Source organism: Pholis gunnellus, assembly GCF_910591455.1.
Source record: "Pholis gunnellus genome assembly, chromosome: 13".
Lineage (NCBI taxonomy): Eukaryota > Metazoa > Chordata > Actinopteri > Perciformes > Pholidae > Pholis > Pholis gunnellus.
In genome coordinates this window covers 7,806,571-7,827,490 of record NC_136540.1, presented here as the reverse complement: position 1 = coordinate 7,827,490, position 20,920 = coordinate 7,806,571, and the positions used below count along the sequence as shown (strand labels likewise).

The 20,920-nt window shown below is 40.1% G+C and overlaps 2 protein-coding genes and 1 long non-coding RNA gene across 4 annotated transcripts; 1 reads left to right on the top strand and 2 right to left on the bottom strand.

Moving 5' to 3' along the window:
* Positions 1–114: 114 nt before the first annotated feature.
* LOC306705182 (calpain-2 catalytic subunit-like) lies at positions 115–5,976 on the bottom strand (the record flags this gene model as incomplete). Its single annotated transcript, XM_079171884.1, has 21 exons — positions 115–141; positions 537–589; positions 832–945; positions 1,063–1,141; positions 1,326–1,394; positions 1,526–1,581; positions 1,708–1,765; positions 1,855–1,998; positions 2,100–2,166; positions 2,782–2,984; positions 3,108–3,119; positions 3,258–3,415; positions 3,530–3,687; positions 4,197–4,268; positions 4,366–4,451; positions 4,566–4,640; positions 4,719–4,911; positions 5,027–5,160; positions 5,253–5,368; positions 5,475–5,562; positions 5,737–5,976. The coding sequence occupies 21 exons, from the start codon at positions 5,974–5,976 to the stop codon at positions 115–117; spliced, it is 2,202 nt and encodes a 733-aa protein (XP_079028010.1).
* Positions 5,977–11,516: 5,540 nt separating this feature from the next.
* On the bottom strand, positions 11,517–14,194 carry LOC306704631. Of its 2 annotated transcripts, none has more exons than XR_013767318.1 (9): positions 13,973–14,194; positions 13,629–13,710; positions 13,318–13,404; positions 12,942–13,107; positions 12,744–12,836; positions 12,477–12,543; positions 12,207–12,267; positions 11,911–12,003; positions 11,517–11,715 (listed from the first exon to the last, which is right to left on the bottom strand). It is a non-coding gene; the product is annotated as an uncharacterized lncRNA (long non-coding RNA). The 2 variants fall into 2 exon arrangements; XR_013767319.1 differs by having other exon boundaries at positions 13,041–13,107.
* A 1,788-nt stretch (positions 14,195–15,982) lies between these two features.
* Positions 15,983–20,663, top strand: rab34b (RAB34, member RAS oncogene family b; the record flags this gene model as incomplete). The annotated part of the gene is made up of 10 exons (XM_079171756.1): positions 15,983–16,030; positions 16,497–16,588; positions 17,535–17,600; positions 18,459–18,560; positions 18,891–18,955; positions 19,054–19,105; positions 19,182–19,263; positions 19,611–19,701; positions 19,829–19,936; positions 20,526–20,663. The coding sequence occupies 10 exons, from the start codon at positions 15,983–15,985 to the stop codon at positions 20,585–20,587; spliced, it is 768 nt and encodes a 255-aa protein (XP_079027882.1). The 3' UTR covers positions 20,588–20,663.
* Between the last annotated feature and the right edge of the window lie 257 nt (positions 20,664–20,920).

Sequence of the window (20,920 nt, the reverse complement as noted above, 5' to 3'; positions counted from 1 at the left end):
GATCACAGAAACGTGTTGCTGCTTTACAGGCTGTGCACAGGAAGACGACGATTCTAAAAAGCAGCATTTGGTTGCAGTAATCGTCTCTTGTGTGTCTCCTGTGTCGGCTTCGGTCTAGTTGTACATGGAGAAGTTGGACCACTGAAACCAAAAAAAGGCAGTTTGTAAAACAGTTTAGTTGTGCATTCCTGTGAAGCATTATGACAATAAGTGATCCTTGAATCCTTGTTATGGATTGGATATAGAAGTGTCAAAAACTAGGCAACACCAAACATCTACAACAGTAAAATGTTATTTATACATGACTTCATTGATAGTAGTAATGCAATACTTACGAGTACTTTTTACTTTTGTGACTTAACATACATTTGTACTAATAGTTACATTGTCAATGCAGCAGTATTTGTATTTGGCAGTGGTGAGACTTTTACTTCAGCAGATGATGTGAATATTTCTGCGACATGTGGTTCTATGTGTGTTGGATGTCTTGAGAAAGAAAAAGAAGAACGTGTGGCTTTAAGTGGAAACAGACTTGCCTCACTCCAGGACATGTGGATCACTCCATTTGATGATTTGTCCTTGAAAACACCTGTAAAGAAAACAAAACCACAAATAACATAAGTCTAAAACATATTTATTTATAATTGTTGATTGATATGGATTAATTACTCCAGAAACGATGCCACTTTGCACTGTTTGCAGTGCAGATTTGCAGATTGAAGGTGGAATCAGTTCTTTAGTCCCGCTGCTCTCTTCAGCATTCGGAACAAATAAAAGCCTAATTTCTCAAAACGCTGAGGTTTTTCAAAGCGCGGTTGCCATGTCACTCACCTGAGATCTTTTCCAGGCGTAGCATGAGAGTGATGAAGCTCTCCATGGAGGTGTATGACGAGCCTGAATACCGGGCCATCATCAGTTTAACCATGATGTTGTCAGTGTCCATTTCTGGTGAGAAAGTTACAAGTACTCCAGTTACCATCGTGAATATGAAGCATGTTCCCTTTTATTGTATCGCTAGAAGCTTATTATTAAGTCGTAATCATATTTTAAATGGTTAATTACCTGCAGCCTCAATTGCCTTCTGGAGCTCATAGTCAGACAGGGATCCACTCCTGTTCGAATCTGCACGCTGAAAGTTTTTCTGCAAAAAAGATGAATCTATATTTAGAAACTAAGAGCACTTTAAACATGTATATACGTTGTTTTTATTAACTGCACTTCAGAAAGTCAGTGTCTATAATTTTCAAAGAAGTATCTTGAGTAAATAAATCAATACAAACATGACATAAAATACATCTTCATCATGCCTATATTAGCTGCATTACCTTGTAGTTGTCAATCTTCTTCCAGAGGGTTGAGAACTCAGTGAAGGTCATCCTCATACTTTGGTTGGTCTTTGCACGTTCAGGAAAAAATTTGCAAATTTACAACTTAATTACTTTACTTAATTTAGACTTTCTGTCATGAGAATGTGTTGAGATTTGTAGGATAAGAAGAAAAAAAGCCACAACATGACTAAACATACATCCACCATAGCCATCATGCTCATGCAGGTATCCAAACCAAAGCCGTTCCAGGTGCCTGTGAATGGCACAAAAAGATCAATTCGAAATCCCTGAAGTAACTCGAGGATTTTGTGTCCGTGAGTTACGAACGAATTAAGATTTGAAATATTTTCAAAGCAAAACGTGACACAAATCAACTCACCATGAGGGAAGTTGTCGTTCAGGAGCTTCTGCAGCTGTCTGGCTTTCAGCTGACCAAACTGACGACAGAAAGTGTGATCGATTGATATCAGAGAGAAACGGACGAATTGACAAGCGGATGGATGAGCAGACAAAGCAAACGACGCACCTGATCAGCGTATCTGTTGAACATGGCCCGGATGGTTCTCCTGTCAGTGGTCTCCTCCTTGTCCTTGTCCTTGTCATTGTCCCTGTCATTGTCTTCTTCATTGTCCTTGTCCTCTTCATTGTCTTTGCCATTGTCGGTTGGCGGCTAAAGATGACAAGTTGATGGATCAGACATCAAATTTGCAAACTGACCTTGCTCTCTATAACTTACAGCTGAAGTGTGCACTATACTCTTTTAATTCATACCTCGGGAAGAATTAAGTTCTCCTCTTCTTCGTGGTCATGATCGTCGTCATCATCTTCATCATGGGGGCTGAATGCAGTGGATAATGTGTTTAAAACCAGACTTCTGATAATCTGGGGTTTGTCACTTAACAATTCAAAGACCAAATCAGAGACCAAAGAGCTTAGCTGGTACTTTAACTTTACACGTGTTTCAATTGCTAATTTAATTGCAAACTTTGGGGCAGAACAACAAGCGGCAACGCAACATTATACTAATAATGCTAATTATGCTAAAAAATACATGTTGGCAACCCAAAGTCAGAACATGCTAATTGTCGCTAAAGTTAGGTATGAGAGGCATCTTAAGTTCTGTTTCTATGTTAATCCAGTTGTGTTGGCCAGAAGGTAGTAAACACAGTGGAATCAGCCTGTAAAGTAACCATCATGTTTACATTTGTTTGGTAGAATGGAGACTTGTCCTCAGTTTGCCAAAACCCTATATTCCTAAAAGATATATTGACCTGAACTCAAGCATCCTCAATGATAGCTTTGACTCATGACCCATCAGATGATATCGCAGCTTCAAATGGTATCAACCATTTTGGCACGGCATGGGTCATATGATCAAATGAGCAATCCTTGATTTGGTGTAAAAGTCTCCATTGGGACTTACAGTATAAGTGAAATATCAGTGAGTCCTGACCTGATCTTAGCCTCAGCCTTGGAGTAGACAGTGAGAACAAAGTCTGCACTCATGTAGGGCTTCATGGTGGAGGGGACGATCAGATACTCTCCCAGGTCCAGACTGTGCGGCTCAACCAGATCCCTCCCATAGGTGTAAAGCTGTCTTGGCTTGATGGGCCTGTTTCTATCGAAGAAGGAGCGCCTCACGCGTCCTTGTGGTGTCTGAGAAGAATATATAACCTTAGTTAGTGTAATGAAACTGGTTCCCGAGCATTAAATTGCATTATTCACATTCTTTAAATGTGGACTGTGCTTTCTGTACATCGGTGTGATATTTGTTCTTACCCCTGGTGGAATCTGTTGGATGAGAAATGGAAAAAAGAAAAAGTCGTTTTACAGTTTTCAAGTGCTTGTGACAGAAATACTTGCTAATTGGTATTATGTGTTATTTAACCATGATTTAATATTTAAAGAACCTAAATTCAGGCTGCAAACCTTAAAGACGGTGAGTCCGATTGGGTGGGATTTGACTCTTTTGCGATTCTGTTGCTGAGGTTTCTGCATCAGAGAAAGGAAGATGTTTTGGTCTTTCTCCTCCTTCTTGTTTATTTTAGACACCTGCAAGCGATACTGAGGATTCGTTGCAAAGGAAGCTAAAGGTGATGAGAAACATTAACAATGTCAGAAGTTTTTTTGCACACATAAAAGGAAAAAGACACAACAAACATCAATGTAGTTATAGAAGAAGGGGAAAGAATTTGGCTCACAGGAAGACACGTTGCCGCCTGCAGATTTCCCTGCCACCCAGCTGCCATCGTAAATCATGGACTTCCACTGGCAGGTGAGGTCACCATCAATAAAGTTGGGGTTCTCACAGCAGATGAACAAGTTTTGGTAATAATGACAGAAGTCCTCCAACTCCATCCTAACAGACAAAGATAAACAAAAGAAAAAAGGCCAGAAATCAACCACTGAAGCAAATATACTGCATTCCACATCCACACTAAAGAATGGCCGTTAGTTCTGCTGTATTCATACTTTATCCATGAAGGGACCAGTTTTGCTCCTGTTCATCATCATATAGAAGCGTAATGCATTCACTTGAGAGAAAAAAAAGTTTGCCCTGGTTTTTCTGAATTGACGAGATACCTCAAAATCCCAATAGAAGATCTCATTTACTGGATAGATCTGTTTCGTTTATCATTGGAAGATAGTTATAGAAATGTAGATGTATTGTTGTTTGTCTGCAGACTTTGCAGTTGTTCAGATGCAAAATTCACGCTAGCAAACAAAGATGTAAACAGTGTGGTTTCAATTTATTTAAAAAAATAACAAACAAGTTTTTTATGAGGAAGGAAGCACATTCCTCACATTTGTTAGACGTCAAAGCTTGGTGAGATACACTGTTAACAACGTTTATTGAAGCTTATTTACCAGAACTCTCCGTCGTCGCGGTCAGAACACTTTTCCCGATCTTCTGGGCTGACTCTCTTCCACAAGCCGGACCTGGGCACCAGGGGAAAATGAATGTGTTCTTCAGCTGTGGTGCAGTGAAAGTTAGTTTTATTATTGGGTGAGTGTCTGATTCATTCAAGGGGCCTACTTGTCACTCCACTTTCCGTTCCACTCTGTTTTGCCCCAAGGATTCATGAGGCGCACCAGCTGCACTTTGGAACCGTAATAACTGACCTTAAGATAAAACGATAAAAGGACGAATCAGAAGCTAAATCTGGCTGGCAATCAAACTCCAAAAGCTCTTATTTTAACCCTTCTCCTGCCATATATGCACAACATAAACTGTACCTCAGCGACTGCTGTGACAGAATAGGCATGGGCATCCACTATACCATTATCCTCCACAGTGTTCACCAACTCCCCCTGAAACAGAGAGAACGGTTAAATCAAAACCAGTGACTTTCATCTGCATTTTTTACCTCCAGGATATTTTTTTTTTACCCCTTTCTGGGCCGTCCCGCAGCAAATCATGGACTGGCACCCGGTGGCTCTGCTCAGTGAGTTCCACAGCTCCACATCATGGCCTACAGAGTGATCTTCCTGGAGTTTGTAATCCATGCACAAGCCTCCACTGAAATCCTTGCAGGCCTCCGATGGCAAGCCAGCGCTCATGTCAGCGTATGAACCGCACACTCTGTGGGAGACAGAGAAATTAGCCATCTTTGCAGGTGGCTGTCATGTAAACCATTCATCCGTGTTGAGAGTTTAGCTAATTGTAACACTTTAAGTCTTGAGACTTGGTTTCATACTTGGCATAAGCTTTCTCCAGCAGAGGAGCCCAGAACTCATTTCCATTCATGGAGCGAACAAACATCAACTGGTTGTTGAGTGTTGGCAGGTGGTCATCGATGACAACATCCACCCACTTGCCGAACCTCCAGAACTGACACAAAAAAAGGACAAGAATTACAAGTTAGACCAGAGTGTATTGTGAAAGCCTTGTAGTAACACACTCATGTATCATTAATCCTTTACCCTGAAATGAAATAGCCCAGCATAATCACGGAAGTTCTGGTCCTTGGCCACAACTTGAGCAAACAGGCCTTTCTGGAACGTCAGTGAGGAAATTGCAGCCAGAAACCAGCAGTTACCTGGTGAATTAAGCGAACAAATCAAGCGCTGGCACATTGACCAAATTTCCACCTAAGAAAGGTATTCATGTGTTGTTGTCTTTGGCTGTAAGAGAAGGTTGCCTACCCACACTGCCTTGACCAAAGTCAAATCGGGAGGCTCCTTTGCTACAGAAAACAGGATCACTGCTGTTGTTTTGAGCTTTCAAGATGTCCTACAAAAACAGGAAATAAATCAGAATTAGACACACATATACAAACATATAGATTGCATAAAAAATGCTAATATCACAATGTAAAAAATGTGTATTTCTCTCCATCATATATATACATGATGTATAACAATTGGATTTACACAAGTAAGAAAAAACTAATTTTAAGTTTTCTACCGCTGGTCGAAGCCACTCCACTTGGGCTTCCTGCCGACGGCTGAAATCACTCAGGTCTCCCAGAGATTGGTTGTTAGGTGGGAAGGTGTTGTCCACAAACAGCCTCCTTCTACGGAGGGAGTTATCTTTCAGCTGCGCATAGTCTTGGTTGTTGAACTTGGCTGGGTTGGAGGGGCTCCCCTCGCTGCCATCTTGGTAACGCAAGTTGATGATGGAGGTGCAGCTTCCAGATTCAGGCATGTTGACAAGAGGCTTCAGACAAACTCTGTGACACAAGAGAAAAGACAAAATAAGAGACTTTGGAATCTAATTTAAAAGGCAAAAAGCTGTGTTTCAGAGAAATATTGAGATAATTACCTGCTAGACGGCTGCAACCAACTTCAGCTTCCTTTCAAGAGAAGTGACTTGGAGGTGCTCAGTCTGGTCTCTGCAGCAGACTATATATTCAGGACACCCCCCCCCCCCCCCCCCAGAATGTACAGAAAAGCAAACATGACAGGGGGCTGAGGGGATTGTTCCCTTCAGTGAAATGTCACCTGACACTACCATCCTCTCCTGTCAGGTTTGCTAAACTGCAATTTTTTCACCCTGTGGAATTCACACACACACATATATGCTGTGTTTGTACTTGTTTTTTACCTGTTCTTATTGTGTACACCATAGTACTGTAGGAATGACAATAAATTCTACCTTGAACCTTACATCAGTGGCTTTGTGTATCACATATCTCTTGCACATCTTATGAAATCTGCCATGAATCATTTTGAACCCAACATAACGAAAAAAGTCAAACTTGATGAAAATACTGAAATGTTAAAACTCTACACCTAATTTATTGGCAAACAAAAAATGTCATGTCAGATTTTAGAAAAAATAATAAAATGATTTATATTATATATATATATATATATATATATATACACACACATTAATACAAAATATGTGTTGAAGCAACATCTATGGCACAAATGTGTTCATAAATAATGAGTATTAAATATCAGGGCTGCTGTACGGGATTGCCTAACAGATACACCGGGTTACTTTTTTTTAGTGCACGGAAATCTTTGGTGCCATTATTGGATCTGTCTTATGATGAATTTATGCTTATTTGTTCTTGGGTTGTGAAATAACTGAACTGTTTGAATCAATGCACTAACCAACTTATCACCCTCTAATTAGAAATGTAATATGACACGGAGCAGAAAGTCACGGTATAAGTACCAAAGCAGCTGTATACATCAACGCCTGCAGCAGCAACAATAATAACAACCTGTCAGCAAGTCTGGACGTATGACAGTTCATCTCTCAGCATGTTCATTTTTGTTGGATTTTTTTTTCTTTAACTACCAGGTTTACGGTTGCCCTCGAGGCAAATCGTGTTGAGACTGGATCGACTATATGCGTGACAGCCTTTCAGAGAGTTATTTGAAAAGCGCTGCAGCACTATATGCAAATAATCAGAAGGTAAGCAGCAGAACCGGCTCAGGAAGTACAGATCTACAGAATTGGTATCAGTGCAAACCACAAAAAAATGAGAATTTTGTTATTGCTATTAATCGTCCTCCATGTCTTGTATACACTGGAGTAGTGAAAAATAGAAAGGTACAACAAACTGATACAAACATGTTGCCTGTTTAAAGCCTCACGCCTGCAAGGAAAAACTAGCAGCTGCTGCTGTGCAGACTGTTAAACAAACATGCTTTTGAAATAAAGATTGCTTGCGACGTTACAAGACAAGTCGTAATACTGAATCGAAGAAAATATTGGATCTCGGTTTATGTTCTCTTTTTGGTGTCTTCACTAGTAAATGACAAATCACAAGCGTACAACGGAGAAACAAAAGCTTCCACTAATTCCTGACATGTCAGCACTTACCTCTGCACATGCTGCCATGAGACATTATAGACTTATGTCTGTCTCTGTAAAGGGATATGCAAGAGTAGCCCGCGGGACAAAGTCTTCCTAAACAAGCGGTTGGCACGCTATGCTTTGAAACAAGCTTTTTATGATGAGTTCACACACATACTTCACATTTTCCTTTCACATTCATTATGTAACGCAAAACATAGAGTGGAGGCAGGAGTAATTGAAGACTTGCAAAACGTGTTTTACTAAAAATGCTGAAACAACAATATAAATACTGTAAAGCAAAGACAGAAAGTACTGATGAGCAAAGCTTTCTTTATTCAATGTAATTACATTGTAATTAGTAGTAGAAGTAGTAGCAGTAGTAGCTAGGGTGCCAGGAATGTCTGCCAGCTTTACTTCCTGGGTGTGGCACTAACGTAATGTGAAGCCAATTCCCAAGACACCAAATTATAAACAGTAGCTTATATAATGAAGCCTTTAATAGCTGAAAGCAGGAATGTGAAAAAAATGCAGGTGTTTTAAAGGAATGTGGATTACTGACTGCATACTTAAGAGTGTATAAAGGGATGGATATTATACATAATGCAATAACTGCATTGTGTTATGTTGTGTATAATCAGCTATAATGCCATGCAATAAAGGATATTTCATTCACAATTTGTTGTTAGCAAGTTAAAAGTCATCTGCCATTACTTATCAACACTGAACACAAATGTCTGCACACACCAAGCCATAATCGACATCAGTTTACTTTCTCATCTGCAGGTTTGTTGAAACTTGTTACAGCAGCTTTCACAGGCTACATTAATATTGGTTCAAACTGGTGACGCTTTCCTCTGAGTCTTTCGTTTATTTTAGTTTGCAGCGCACACTAAAGGAAATACGTGAATACAGGACATAACAAAGTTATTAGTATTACGGTAACAATACTAGTGATTGGATTTCACTTATGTTGAAGTCATCCTTAATGTTTCCTTTAAGCCATGACAATACCTTAAAAGAAATGGTTGCGTCTAAAATAGATTATGAAATGAAGGTAACACTAACTCTCAAACATCAGGACATGTTCGCTGCAGTGAAACAGGAACGCAAACTAAACTTGCTTTAGATCTAATCATCACTGGGTAGTGCAACATGGTATGTTGATCATAGGTGATAGGATCTACATTCTCTGCACAATACTTTCCCAAAACTAATGAATGCAAGTGCCAATCGATGGTCTGCCCACGTTCGTGATGTGGTTCTACGGGTCCATCTTTTTGGCAGAAATACTGAAGAGCTCAGTGACTTTTCATTGGAGTCATCATGAAATATCTGCCATCTCAGGTTGGCCCTGATCAACTTCCATTGAAAATGCATCCGCCTATCTGACATATCAATGATTTACTGATATTCTTGTTGTTGATTCATATCTTCAGGGAATGATCGAGTACTCCTCTAACTCCAAACTGTGGGACTCGATCAGCTCTCTCGACTCACTGACTTTTAGAAGGTGACATACGTGAGTTACACCTGCATGCGCATTCCAGAAACTACACAACCCCATAGCCGGCCTTCATTGCAATGCTGTCAGACCTACACAGGACTCTGAGCTGCTGACTTGACACAAACATCGATCAGCCTGACCAGACTTGTTATTACTGTCAAAATAATCTCCATGTCTTCAGAAAAATATGGGCTTTTGGACTTTTGTGTAGCCCAATGCCCTGACTGTTTTCAGGTGCTGCAAGCGATTATGTTTCTCGAAGATCCACAAACCCCGACACAAAAAATAAACAGGTAGCATTGAAAGTTAAAGTGTATAAGAATTAGCTGCTGCAAACAACGTTGAGTCTTTGATATCCGGCTGACTAGACGTCAGCTTCAGGCGGAGATTGGATTCAACGTGTTACCTTAGTTGGTCTTTAAGGCCACAAGCACTAAAATACACTGCTGCACAACTCAAAATAAATCTGCGTAAAAAAATGAATCCACTGTTGCAGTCTAGAGCAGAGACTTTCAAAATGGGTTGTGGCCGAGTGTAGTGTCAATATTAACCCCGAAGTACTTCTAATAGCACACCCGGTTGATGGATTAATTTTGAATAACCTAGGATGACCCGCTGCCCTAGAGGCAAACACCATCTCCTCAGTCTTCTACACATTAAAAACAAGATGTTTATTGCCACACAAATCTGTATTTCACAGTGGTTAACTGCTGTCTCTGTGCTTTAGGCCCAAGATGGCTGCATCGTCTGAGGACTTAGTTATAGTGCTTTCAGAGCGGAGGGGCCCTGAGGGGCACCAGTGCTGATACATCTGGGCTTGGAAAGGACATTGTTGGGTAGATTATGGGTACGATCGGTTAAATTATATCCCAGCAGCAGAGTATGCAGTGTGAATAAAGTCTCCCATACTTAGTAAACGCTTTCTCCAGCAGAGGGACCCAGAACCCTTTTCCAGACCTGGAGGAAACTGACAGGTTCTTTATCACATTTGGCAACAATTAAGAGACGGCATCTATCTTCCAGATTTACAAAAACTTCAAAAGAGAAATGAGGCGTTGTAATTAGTAACAAGTTATATAAATACTTCCATCTTGAAAGCACATTTTAAATCAAATTATCCACTTAGAGAGGCGACGCCCCCATCAACTCACCTGGTGGAGCAGGCGCAACATTTAACCAAGGCTGAGGCTTTACCGACTGACAAGAAAAGATTACTTTACCGTTAAGTCAAATAACCCAGCGTGGTTATCCTTGAGACTTTGATCCAGAGGCACCACTTGGGTCATCGGCAACTTACAAAGCGTTAACGCTCCAATAGAATAAATAAACCAGCAATTGTCTGCAGGCAAACAGGGCACATTACAACATAGTCCGAATTAAACTAATCCTAATACCTTCACTGAAGGCTCAGCCCAGGGTTTTACAGTAAACATTGTAGAAGTTTGCATCATCAAACCATGAAGTCCTGTCAACAAATCATGAGGGTTAAGGTCCTGTGAAAAGTCAGACACTTGAACAGTTTCTAAAACACACCTGTTATTTTAGACAATGGCCGACTTACATCTAAACCACTTTGTCTTTGAGCCGCTCAGCTGTGAGATCCTCAAGTTCTCCCAGAGAATCATGGTTTATCCTCAAATGTGCCACCAACCATTGAGTAGTTTCCTTTAACTGTGGATTGTCTTGGTCTTTACATTTCACAGGATTAGAGAGCTTCCTTCGCCTCAATCCTCATGAGAATGAGAATAATATTGACAGGAGGATGCTAGGTTAAGAGGGAAGTAGCGGTCTGAAATCAGATAAAATGGCAACTGTTCAACAGCTTTGATGAAAGACTGAATGTGGCTGAATCATGTTGAAGGCAAATACGTAAACATGATACATCAGGTGACTGGTGGACACTGACCAAACTCTTCACTCAATTTCAGCCAATTCAAAACTCCTGCAAGACTAACATCTGGGGAGTGAGTTTAAACGTAGTTCTGAAACAGTTGAGACCGTTGCAGCTGGGAATGTTTTTTTTCTTTTAAGTCAGAGCACTAGTCTTTTCAGCCAAAACCTCTTGTGAAGAACTGAATATGCTCATTTGCCCAACTAAAGTGAACCTTTAACAGTTTAGATTGGTCTACATGTTTGGACTGAGCACATATTTGTTGAGTTTGTGGTTCCTTTATTCCACCATGTTAGATTATGTTCCCTTTGCGATTATGTGACCAGGTCGGATAAAACATGGCATCAAAAACCTGTCCGACTGTCTACTCATTCCATGACAGAAGCCTTTTGTTTATAGTAGACGCCTGAACATAAAAAAACAAAGATATTTCAATCATCTGTCATCTACCTGCAGCCAACCATGACTTTCTGGTCACTAAACTCAGTAACTTGTGTGTTAGTGTAAGCTCAACAAAAGGTAACACCATTGTTTCAGTTTTAGGCCGTTATTACTTTATTGACAGTTAATTCTGCTTTGTACACAGTGAGATGATTTTTAAACAAACATGTTGACATTCATCTTCAGATGGTGCCCACAGGGCTTGTCAGCTGAAGAGGGAATCAGATGGCTTTCTCGCCACATGCAGCTGGCAGGCTTACAAAGGCCATCGCTGCAACCACTTGATCCAATTCTGAGGGATAAGAAAGAGGAAGTTGAGTCCACAAGTTCAGTCACACCAGTGTACTGTGTGAAGCCGCCACTAAAAGTTCAGAAAACCGAGTCTCACCACCAACAATCTGCCGGTAATTCCAGCTATTTCAGTTTAGAGTTCATCACAACAGAAGCAGCTAGTTGTAGTTTTTTCAGACATAAGAAGCGTATTCACCTGCACAGCATGAATCTGTAGTCATCTGGTGTAGTTGGGCTCATACACAGGATGGCAATTTCACATCTTATGGCAGCTCACAGGCCCTTTTATCTACGGACGGGTAAACAAGGTTAAGATTAGTTAGCGACATTAGGTAAATTAACTTTGAGTTACAGAACTAAATCTTCTCATGTTCAGAAAACCGAATCTCACCACTAGACAATCTGACGGTAATTCCAGCTATTTCAGTTTAGAGTTCATCACAACAGGAGCAGCTAGGTGTAGTTTTGTTCAGACATAAGAAACATATTCACCTGCACAATCTTTAGTCATCTGGTGTAGTTGCATCTTATGGCAGCTCACAAGCAGTTTCATCTACAGAAGGGGATAATCAAAGTTACAATTTGTTAGCGACATTAAGTCAAATAACTGCGTTACAAGTTACAGAACTGCATCTTCTAAAAGTTCAGAAAACCGAATCTCACCACTAACAATCTGACGGTAATTCCAGCTATTTCAGTTTAGAGTTCATCACAACAGAAGCAGCTAGTTGTAGTTTTTTCAGACTCAAGAAGCATATTCACCTGCACAGCATGAATCTGTAGTCATCTGGTGTAATTGCATCTTATGGCAGCTCACAAGCCTTTTCATCTACAGAAGAGAAAACAAGGTTACGATTTGTTACCGACATGAAGTCAAATAACTGAGTTACAGAACTGCATCCTCTAAAGTTCAGAAAACCGAATCTCACCACTAGACAATCTGACGGTAATTCCAGCTATTTCAGTTTAGAGTTCATCACAACAGGAGCAGCTAGTTGTAGTTTTTTCAGACTCAAGAAGCATATTCACCTGCACAGCATGAATCTTTAGTCATCTGGTGTAGTTGGGCTCATACACAGGATGGCAATTTCACATCTTATGGCAGCTCACAGGCCTTTTCATCTACAGAAGGGAAAACAAGGTTACAATTTGTTAGAGACATTAACTCAATTTGAGTTACAAGTTACAGAACTGCCTCTTCTAAAAGTTCAGAAAACCGAGTCTCACCACTAACAATCTGCCGGTAATTCCAGCTATTTCAGTTTAGAGTTCATCACAACAGGAGCGCTGAGGTGTAGTTTTTTCAGACTCAAGAAGCGTATTCACCTGCACAGCATGAATCTTTAGTCATCTGGTGTAATTGCATCTTATGGCAGCTCACAAGCCTTTTCATCTACAGAAGGGGAAAACAAAGTTACAATTTGTTAGCGACATTAAGTCAAATAACTGATTTACAAGTTACAGAACTGCATCTTCTAAAAGTTCAGAAAACCGAATCTCACCACTAGACAATCTGACGGTAATTCCAGCTATTTCAGTTTAGAGTTCATCACAACAGGAGCAGCTAGTTGTAGTTTTCTTCAGACATAAGCAGCATATTCACCTGCACAATCTTTAGTCATCTGGTGTAATTGGGCTCATAGACAGGATGGCAATGTCACATCTTATGGCAGCTCACAAGCCCTTTCATCTACAGAAGGGAAAACAAGGTAAAGATGTGTTAGCGACATTAGGTCAATTCACTTTGAGTTACAAGTTACAGAAGATTGATCACATAATCAACTGCAGTTTTTGACTCAGAACAGTGAGAATGAAACATCGTCAGTTGTCGCATCAGACGGCACTTCCTATTCACAGCTTTCATCACTGACAACTGCATTAAGACACATTATAGTTTTAATCACTGTAACTGACCTTGTAGACACATCAGGAGACCCAGTTTATCCAATGTATGGCTTGTAAAACCTGTGCAAAGAGCTGCCAGCAGGAGGGCAACCTATGGAGAAAAAAACAAATTCAACCAATATTAGAGATATATCTAATAATTAAAAATCACGAGTTTAATTTAGGATTACACTAAAAGGCCAAGATTTTAAACTAATTGGTAATGTTTTAATATATCATGAAAAACCAACACGGTAATTTTGACAAACACCAACGAGTTTGACTAAAACAACTTTTAGATGAAACACGAGTTACAATAATGCAGTGAAACGACAGAAAGTCATTGAAAGAAAGGCTGAAAAACAAAATCTCACTTGTTTTTCATCTTGTCCATCTTTCGGTGTTCTCCACGTGGCTGCTTGAGGCCCTGTCAGGATAAGGCTAACGTTACACTTAAGCTAGCAGACACCTCGTGTCAATCAGTCTCAACCTACAGCTCTACCAGCGTGTTGCTGTTAGTGGTGCGTCCTTCTATACATTGAACACTTTTAACAAGTTAAATGAAGACCGCGGTGGCTGACGCACCTCTACTCTCAACAGACTATTTAGAAAGAGGCAGAAGAGTCGCGATGGCGAAATATTTAAACCCTTGATGTCGCAGGAATATAACGTCACTTGGTCTTTAGCTTTGGCGCGCGATCAACCGACTCAAACGGTATTATGTCGCCCCCTGCTGTAACGGAGGGTAAACATCACGACATCATACTGGGTTTTTGGATGAATTTACTCTAGTGTGAATAACTAATTCAAGTCAAAATTAAATACGTAATATACGCCACTATATTTAAGTATAGGGTTATGGAAAAATACTACAATCGTTCACTTTACTAAAATTGTATATTGGGGCAAATTATTTAATTACTTTGGAGATTAAGATTATAACCTAAAGACATGTTCTTTGTGAAGTAATTGATTAGTTAAAATGACTGTTGTTTACTCATTAGAGCATGAAATGATAATATTGTGTCGGTGTTTTAATTTATTTTAAAACATAGTTTATTTAACTGAACGTGTGTTCAACTCTCGGGCTCCTATGTCCTATGTTAAATCTCTGCCTTTTTGTTTTTACTGTAAACTTGCTTTCTTGGTTGATAGCGTTCTCGAGTTCTTCTGGACTGAAGACAACACATTCTCTTGTGTTTGGACTTTTTTTCATCAACACCAATACGACACTATGATAAAGACAGTGAAGGCTGCACCCCACTGTTCCACATGATACTCACACCAGGTAGAAACTAAAATGACTCTGAAGCATGCTATGGCAACTTAAATGTTGCACATGTAAATACATATCAGTCACGTGCTATGCATTATAATGGCAAAGCCAAATGTTTGTAGGCCACACTATAATACACCTTGATTCTGTAAGTAATGAGTAACAAGGTGGAATCTTTCAGTATAAAGTATACACTAGTATGGTAAACATAAGTCATTAAAATAACACAAAAACGCAATATTTACAGTAATTAATGTTACAGTAGTTCAATAGCTAGAGAGGAACAAAAAGACTTCATGTTGTGTTTGTATTCATGTGTCCCAAAGATACCTAAATACATCCTTTCTTACCTCCCCCTCTGCATCACCTACTCACTACCTTTTTCCAACTGAACGGGAAAATTGAAAGAACAACATCTTATTCAAGTTACATTTAAGTTACATAAACGAATCTATTTATCAGTAAATAAAGTAAAAAATACCAGTTGGCCACACGTCTGCGCTGTTTCGCGGTTTATTGGCGGGTTTTCCCACTAATTACACGGAGAGTCTCATTAGTTGCGTGTCTGCGAGCTTCTCAGTCCGGAGACTCAGTTCGTTGCTGTGAGCATCACATCTCACATCTTTCCTTATGCATTTTACCACCCAGCAGTTTCAGGTAAAGCTGTTCAACTTACTTCAACCTGTTTTTAGATTAGTTTTTGTTTTACAAGTTTCTTTTTTGCTCCATCCTTTATCTGCAAACCCACTTATAACACACTCCTTAAATCTTGGTCTACAAATTGTCCAATGAGAAATGTCACGCAGTGTTGCCACATCACGATTTGATCCAACCTGATTTGATGTCAGTTCACTGCAAACTGTTTCTGATCTAGTCTGCATATATTTAACAACATATTAACATTCTGTTAATTGCTCTCTTTCAGGAAAACTGTGAAGACATTACCTATCCTTTCCTAGTTTTGTGGAAGCAGTAGTGGAGAAGAAAGTTGACTGTGTGCGCGTGTGTGTGTGCGTGTGTGTCTTCTTGAAGTGAATGAAAAGTGTGTGTTTGCTGTCAGTCAGAGTGGCACTTTGAAGGTGTGTGCGCATTGATCCACTGCAGCAGCATGTTGCCACCTGTGAAGAAGGACCGGGTCATTACTCAGCTCCCAACTGTTAGTGACACACACTCACTCACACATGCATTGTAATACAATTACAGCTATAGTGTTACTGCTGCTGATGAGGGTATTTACAGTCTTAAATGCTGCTCTTTGTTTCTCTGGAAATGGACGGCTGCACATTTGGAAAATGTTGTTTGCCTCACAAAACCTAGTTGCTCCAGCCTTCGATATGTGATATTTGAGTTACATTTAAAGATAAAGCAATGCCTCTTTTCATTTCCATATGTAAAGCTGACTGTTTGGAAATACAAGGTTTTCTCTGGACAGCAACAATTGAGTAGCCAGAGGAAGGAAGGGATGATTGAAGTTTATAACATTGCAACTTCTCTGCTTTTTAGATTTTCTAGGATTGTTTTAATAGCCAGGAAAAAAAAGCACTCAGTGTACCTCCCCTCTACTTTTTTTTTTTGACTGTCCAATTCATTTCTTTTCATTTCCTCTCCCACTTTCTTTACAGTGTTTCAGTCCGAATGCAGCGCTGCACACCAAAGGTGGCTTCCACCCACAGGTGAAGGCTGCATGCCAGGTACAGAAGACAGACACGGTGAGGTAAAGTCACAGAGGGGGTGAACCATGACAACACACCACCCCGGCCGCCCTTCCTGCTACTACACACACTGTGATGTCTTTAAATTCAATGAATTAGTTCAGGCCGGGCCCTTCGAGTCATGCCGAGTCAGCTGACAGACCTCGACCTCACCCTTCACATCTGACTGCATCGATCTGTTGGTCTATTTAAAGGACAAGGCCGATGACACATACAAAAGTCGAGAAGTCGATCTCTCAATACTACCCTACTGTAGTTTCGTAATAAAAATGAAACCTCAAATTGCAAAATCAGCCGGGTGCTTTAGTTTTTCGTGAACGTTACTCAAGATTATGTGCATTTGTTGGGGACTGTTTTACGCAGAGGAGTGATACACATCTCTCTCTGATAATACAATTTATGCAGAAACCCTTGAGCTTCACACACAAAAGAAATAGTGTTATGACTTTTAATATAATCAAATTGTTTTTGTTTGGTAAGAAAGATTTGGAACAAAACTGCCTATAAGTTGAGTGCATTAATTGAGTGAAGAAGCGTGTGATGGTGGGAGGTTTCAGGACTGAGTGATGCGTTCTGGGTTGATTGTGAGTGTTGTTGTCAGTAGAGTAAAGGGACCACAATGTGTTATACAACCCTGTGTAGTAGAATAATACAAAATGTAACCTTGCACCTTGAAAACCGATACATTCGAACAGCCGGTAGATTTGACCCATTGGCGGTTTTAGCTTCACAGCGACTCCTGGAGTTCCAGTGATAAGAGCGTCATGCATTGAGTCTGTTCAGGATCAAATTTAAAGCTACTTATTTAAGAATATCTAAACGTTTAAGGGGGCTGTAAGGCATACAAAGCCGTTAAATAACGTCTGCATGTCGTTGATCACGTTGCTGTGTGTGTCATGCTATTGTTGTATGGAGTCGTGAATGACTGTTCAGGATTTCTGTTGCCAGCTTTAATATCGCGAAGGTCATCGTGGTGGGAGATGTTGCGGTTGGGAAAACGTGTCTGATCAGCAGGTAAGAAGCAGTCATGACTAATTAGATCACTTAAAGCATTGTGTGGCTGTCTTTAGTTGTTAATAGAGTTTAGTCTGATTTTAATTATGGCTGTATTACTTGTTTAAGTGTTTTCTCTGCAGTTGTACTGTATGTAGCTTCAGTGCTTTTGGGCATCATTACATTTTGCCCCACAAAAACACTTGAATTTAAAGTTGAGGTTGTAGTTCTACAAATGATATGTCTTAGTTCTGGATGGCTAAAATCATTACAGGTCAATGCATGTTTTGCCTTTTTTCATTTCACATTTTTGTGGAAGTGCTACAACACTGCTGCTACAACGGAAACACTCAAATACGTAGAAATATCTGTAAGTTTATTAAAGCTACACGTGTCAAGATAAAGTTGTGTAATGATGTGGCGTTCAGTCACACACGGAAACACAGACTTGACCAATTTATATGCATTTATTAGATCTCCTGAAATTAGGGTTAAGACTATGATGATACTGCAGACCTGTGACTATTTGTTTTTTCTCCACTCATTTAGTATTTAATTAATCAGGTGAGATCACATTTATTTATTAGGTCTGACTGTTGATCAGTCAAATATTTCCATTTATCAGAATGAGTAATCTCTTTAAAATCACCTCATAAACCCGTTTTAATAGACTTGCTTTCTCTTGTCTTTTTCTTGCTTTTATTCTTTTTTATTTGTATTAATTTTATTGACATGCTTTATGATTAAGATTGGGATTAAGATTATGATTATTGTTAAGAAGAAGAAGAACTCAGTTATGCACCACAAACGTTTAAGACCTTTTCCAGACATGTCAGAAACGTTTCTCTCTCTCTTTCACTGTTCCCTTGTTCCCTTAAGGTTTCGTAAGGGTGCGTTCGATAAGAAGTACAAAGCGACCATAGGAGTGGATTTTGAGATGGAGCGTTTCGAGGTGCTCGGTGTTCCCTTCAGCTTACAGCTGTAAGTATGTCGCCACACCACAGACACACACACACACACACACACACACACTGAGCCCTCCGCAAACTAACTCACTTCCTGCACTGACTGATCATCGGGGTCAAATGGGTCAACAAGGTCTTTTTAATGCTACATGGCCAAAGTTTAACTTAAATTGAAGGCCTGACATTATGTAATTACATTTCTCTGTGTTGGCTTTGGTCATGCATGTAAGTGCACGTGTGTAGAATTAGTGTCATTTTAAAGGGGACAGCGTCCCACAACTCTCCTCTCTCTTCTCTTCCCGTCATCTGCACCAAATATCTCACAGCTGCATCTGATCTATTTCAGGTGGGACACTGCAGGTCAGGAGCGCTTCAAATGCATCGCTTCAACGTATTACAGAGGAGCACAAGGTGAATGTAGCTCGGTCTCCAAAGTGTTACACGTTTTACCTTTTATAACAGTGTCGTCTCAAACACCTTCTCATTGTTCGCACTGTCTGTCTCTCCAGCCATTATAGTGGTGTTCGACTTGAGCAGCGAGAGCTCTTTAACACATGCCAGGTAAGGAATTATAATCTAATTATTGTACCACTAAAATGTCATTTGAAGTCTAGTAATTGTCTGTCTGTGTATGTAGGCAGTGGCTGGAGGACGCCATGAAGGAAAATGACCCGTCCAGTGTTTTACTGTTCCTTGTCGGTACCAAGAAAGACCTCAGTGTGAGTGAAATTAATCAAAAATGAGTCACTTAATTGATTTGTCGATCGACGGAAAATAAATCCACAACTATTTTGATATTCGATTGAAATATTGTTGTTTTAAGGGCTGCAACTAACAATTATTTTATGATCATTAATTCAATCATTTCTCATGAATTGAGGCGTCAATTGTCTTTGAAAAAACTAAGGTAAGATGTCAAATCGACTTAACTGTTTATTGGACTAATTGTTGCAGCTCTGAATGTCTTCCTTAGTTTAGTTTATGACCAGCCTATTTCTAAACGGTCTGAAGCTTCATCACGTTCATCCTCTGCTCCGTTCCAACTGCCTTCTGTCTCCCTCCTCAGTCTCCTGATCAGTTGGTTCAGATTGAGGAGGAAGCCATCAGACTCTCTGAGGAAATCAAAGCAGAGTACTGGGCTGTGTCTGCCAAGTCAGGTGGGAGTCAACCACATATTATCATGAACAAATCCCCATCAGTCATCATCCCTGCATGCTTTTCATGTTGTGCTTTGTCCTCTTTCTGTCTCGCTAAACTCTTTCTTCCATCTCTTTATTGATCCAGGGGACGGTGTCAGGAACTTCTTCTTCCGCGTGGCCTCTCTGACATTTGAGGCAAACGTTTTGTCCGAGATCGAGAAAAGTGGCTCGAGGCACGTCGGTGACATCATCAGTGAGTCAGTTTGCTCAATTAAGTCTCATTAGCAAGAAGGCAGCGTCACACTTTCAACTATTTCTGTTGATTTATTTACTAATTGATTAGTTCCATAATTGAAAATCTGTTTTTCTCATGACATGTGAAACGTATCTCTGGCACGTCTAAAGTTGGGATCAGAAAATGTAGAGGACAAGACATGTTATCAAGACACAAAAATAACCTTTTTTTTGATTTTAAGACTCATTCCTGCAGCTCTGTGTGTGAAACCACATCAGGAATACGTATCACATCACATGCGTCCGTTTGCACGAGAAACACAAAACAGGGACGCACCCTCCAGAGTACTACTAGTGATTGTAATCTCTTACCACAGATTATACAATTGAGAGCAGTTTTATGAAGGGTTTTAGACATACTGGATGAAAAAGACTTCTTTCTTTCTTTTCCCTTGAATCATTTTGCATCCTCCAGGCTCTAATAGATATATATATATATAGCATCCTTCATATACTTAAAATGATCTACATCATATGGCAATTGAAGGGACACGTCTCCCAGTACAAGTGTGGCTCATTTAATGTTCGTTTGTATTTGCTTCACACAGGACTCACAGACAGAACAGAAGGCGATCACAAACCGAGCAAGAGGAAATCCAACTGCTGCTGAGAACGGGCCGCTTGGAGACACTTTACTGACCACACAGCAACACAAAACGGCACAGTGAGGCGGGAAATTAAACTCTGCACGCTCATTTGTGGATGTATTGAATAGGCCCTGTCAATAGCGATGTCATATCTGTAAAAGCTGCATTTGTGTTGTTCTGCTAAACAGCCTGAGAGGAGGTTGTACATAATGAGTGCTAAGACGAGGATGTAACCAACAAGACGTTCCTCTCAGGAATGTTTGCGCTGCTGACCGGGGTTACAACAAATAAAGCCTTGTGAGATGCTTGTTAACATTTTTTTGAGAGAAAATTCCTCTAGTTACGTTATTAAATGG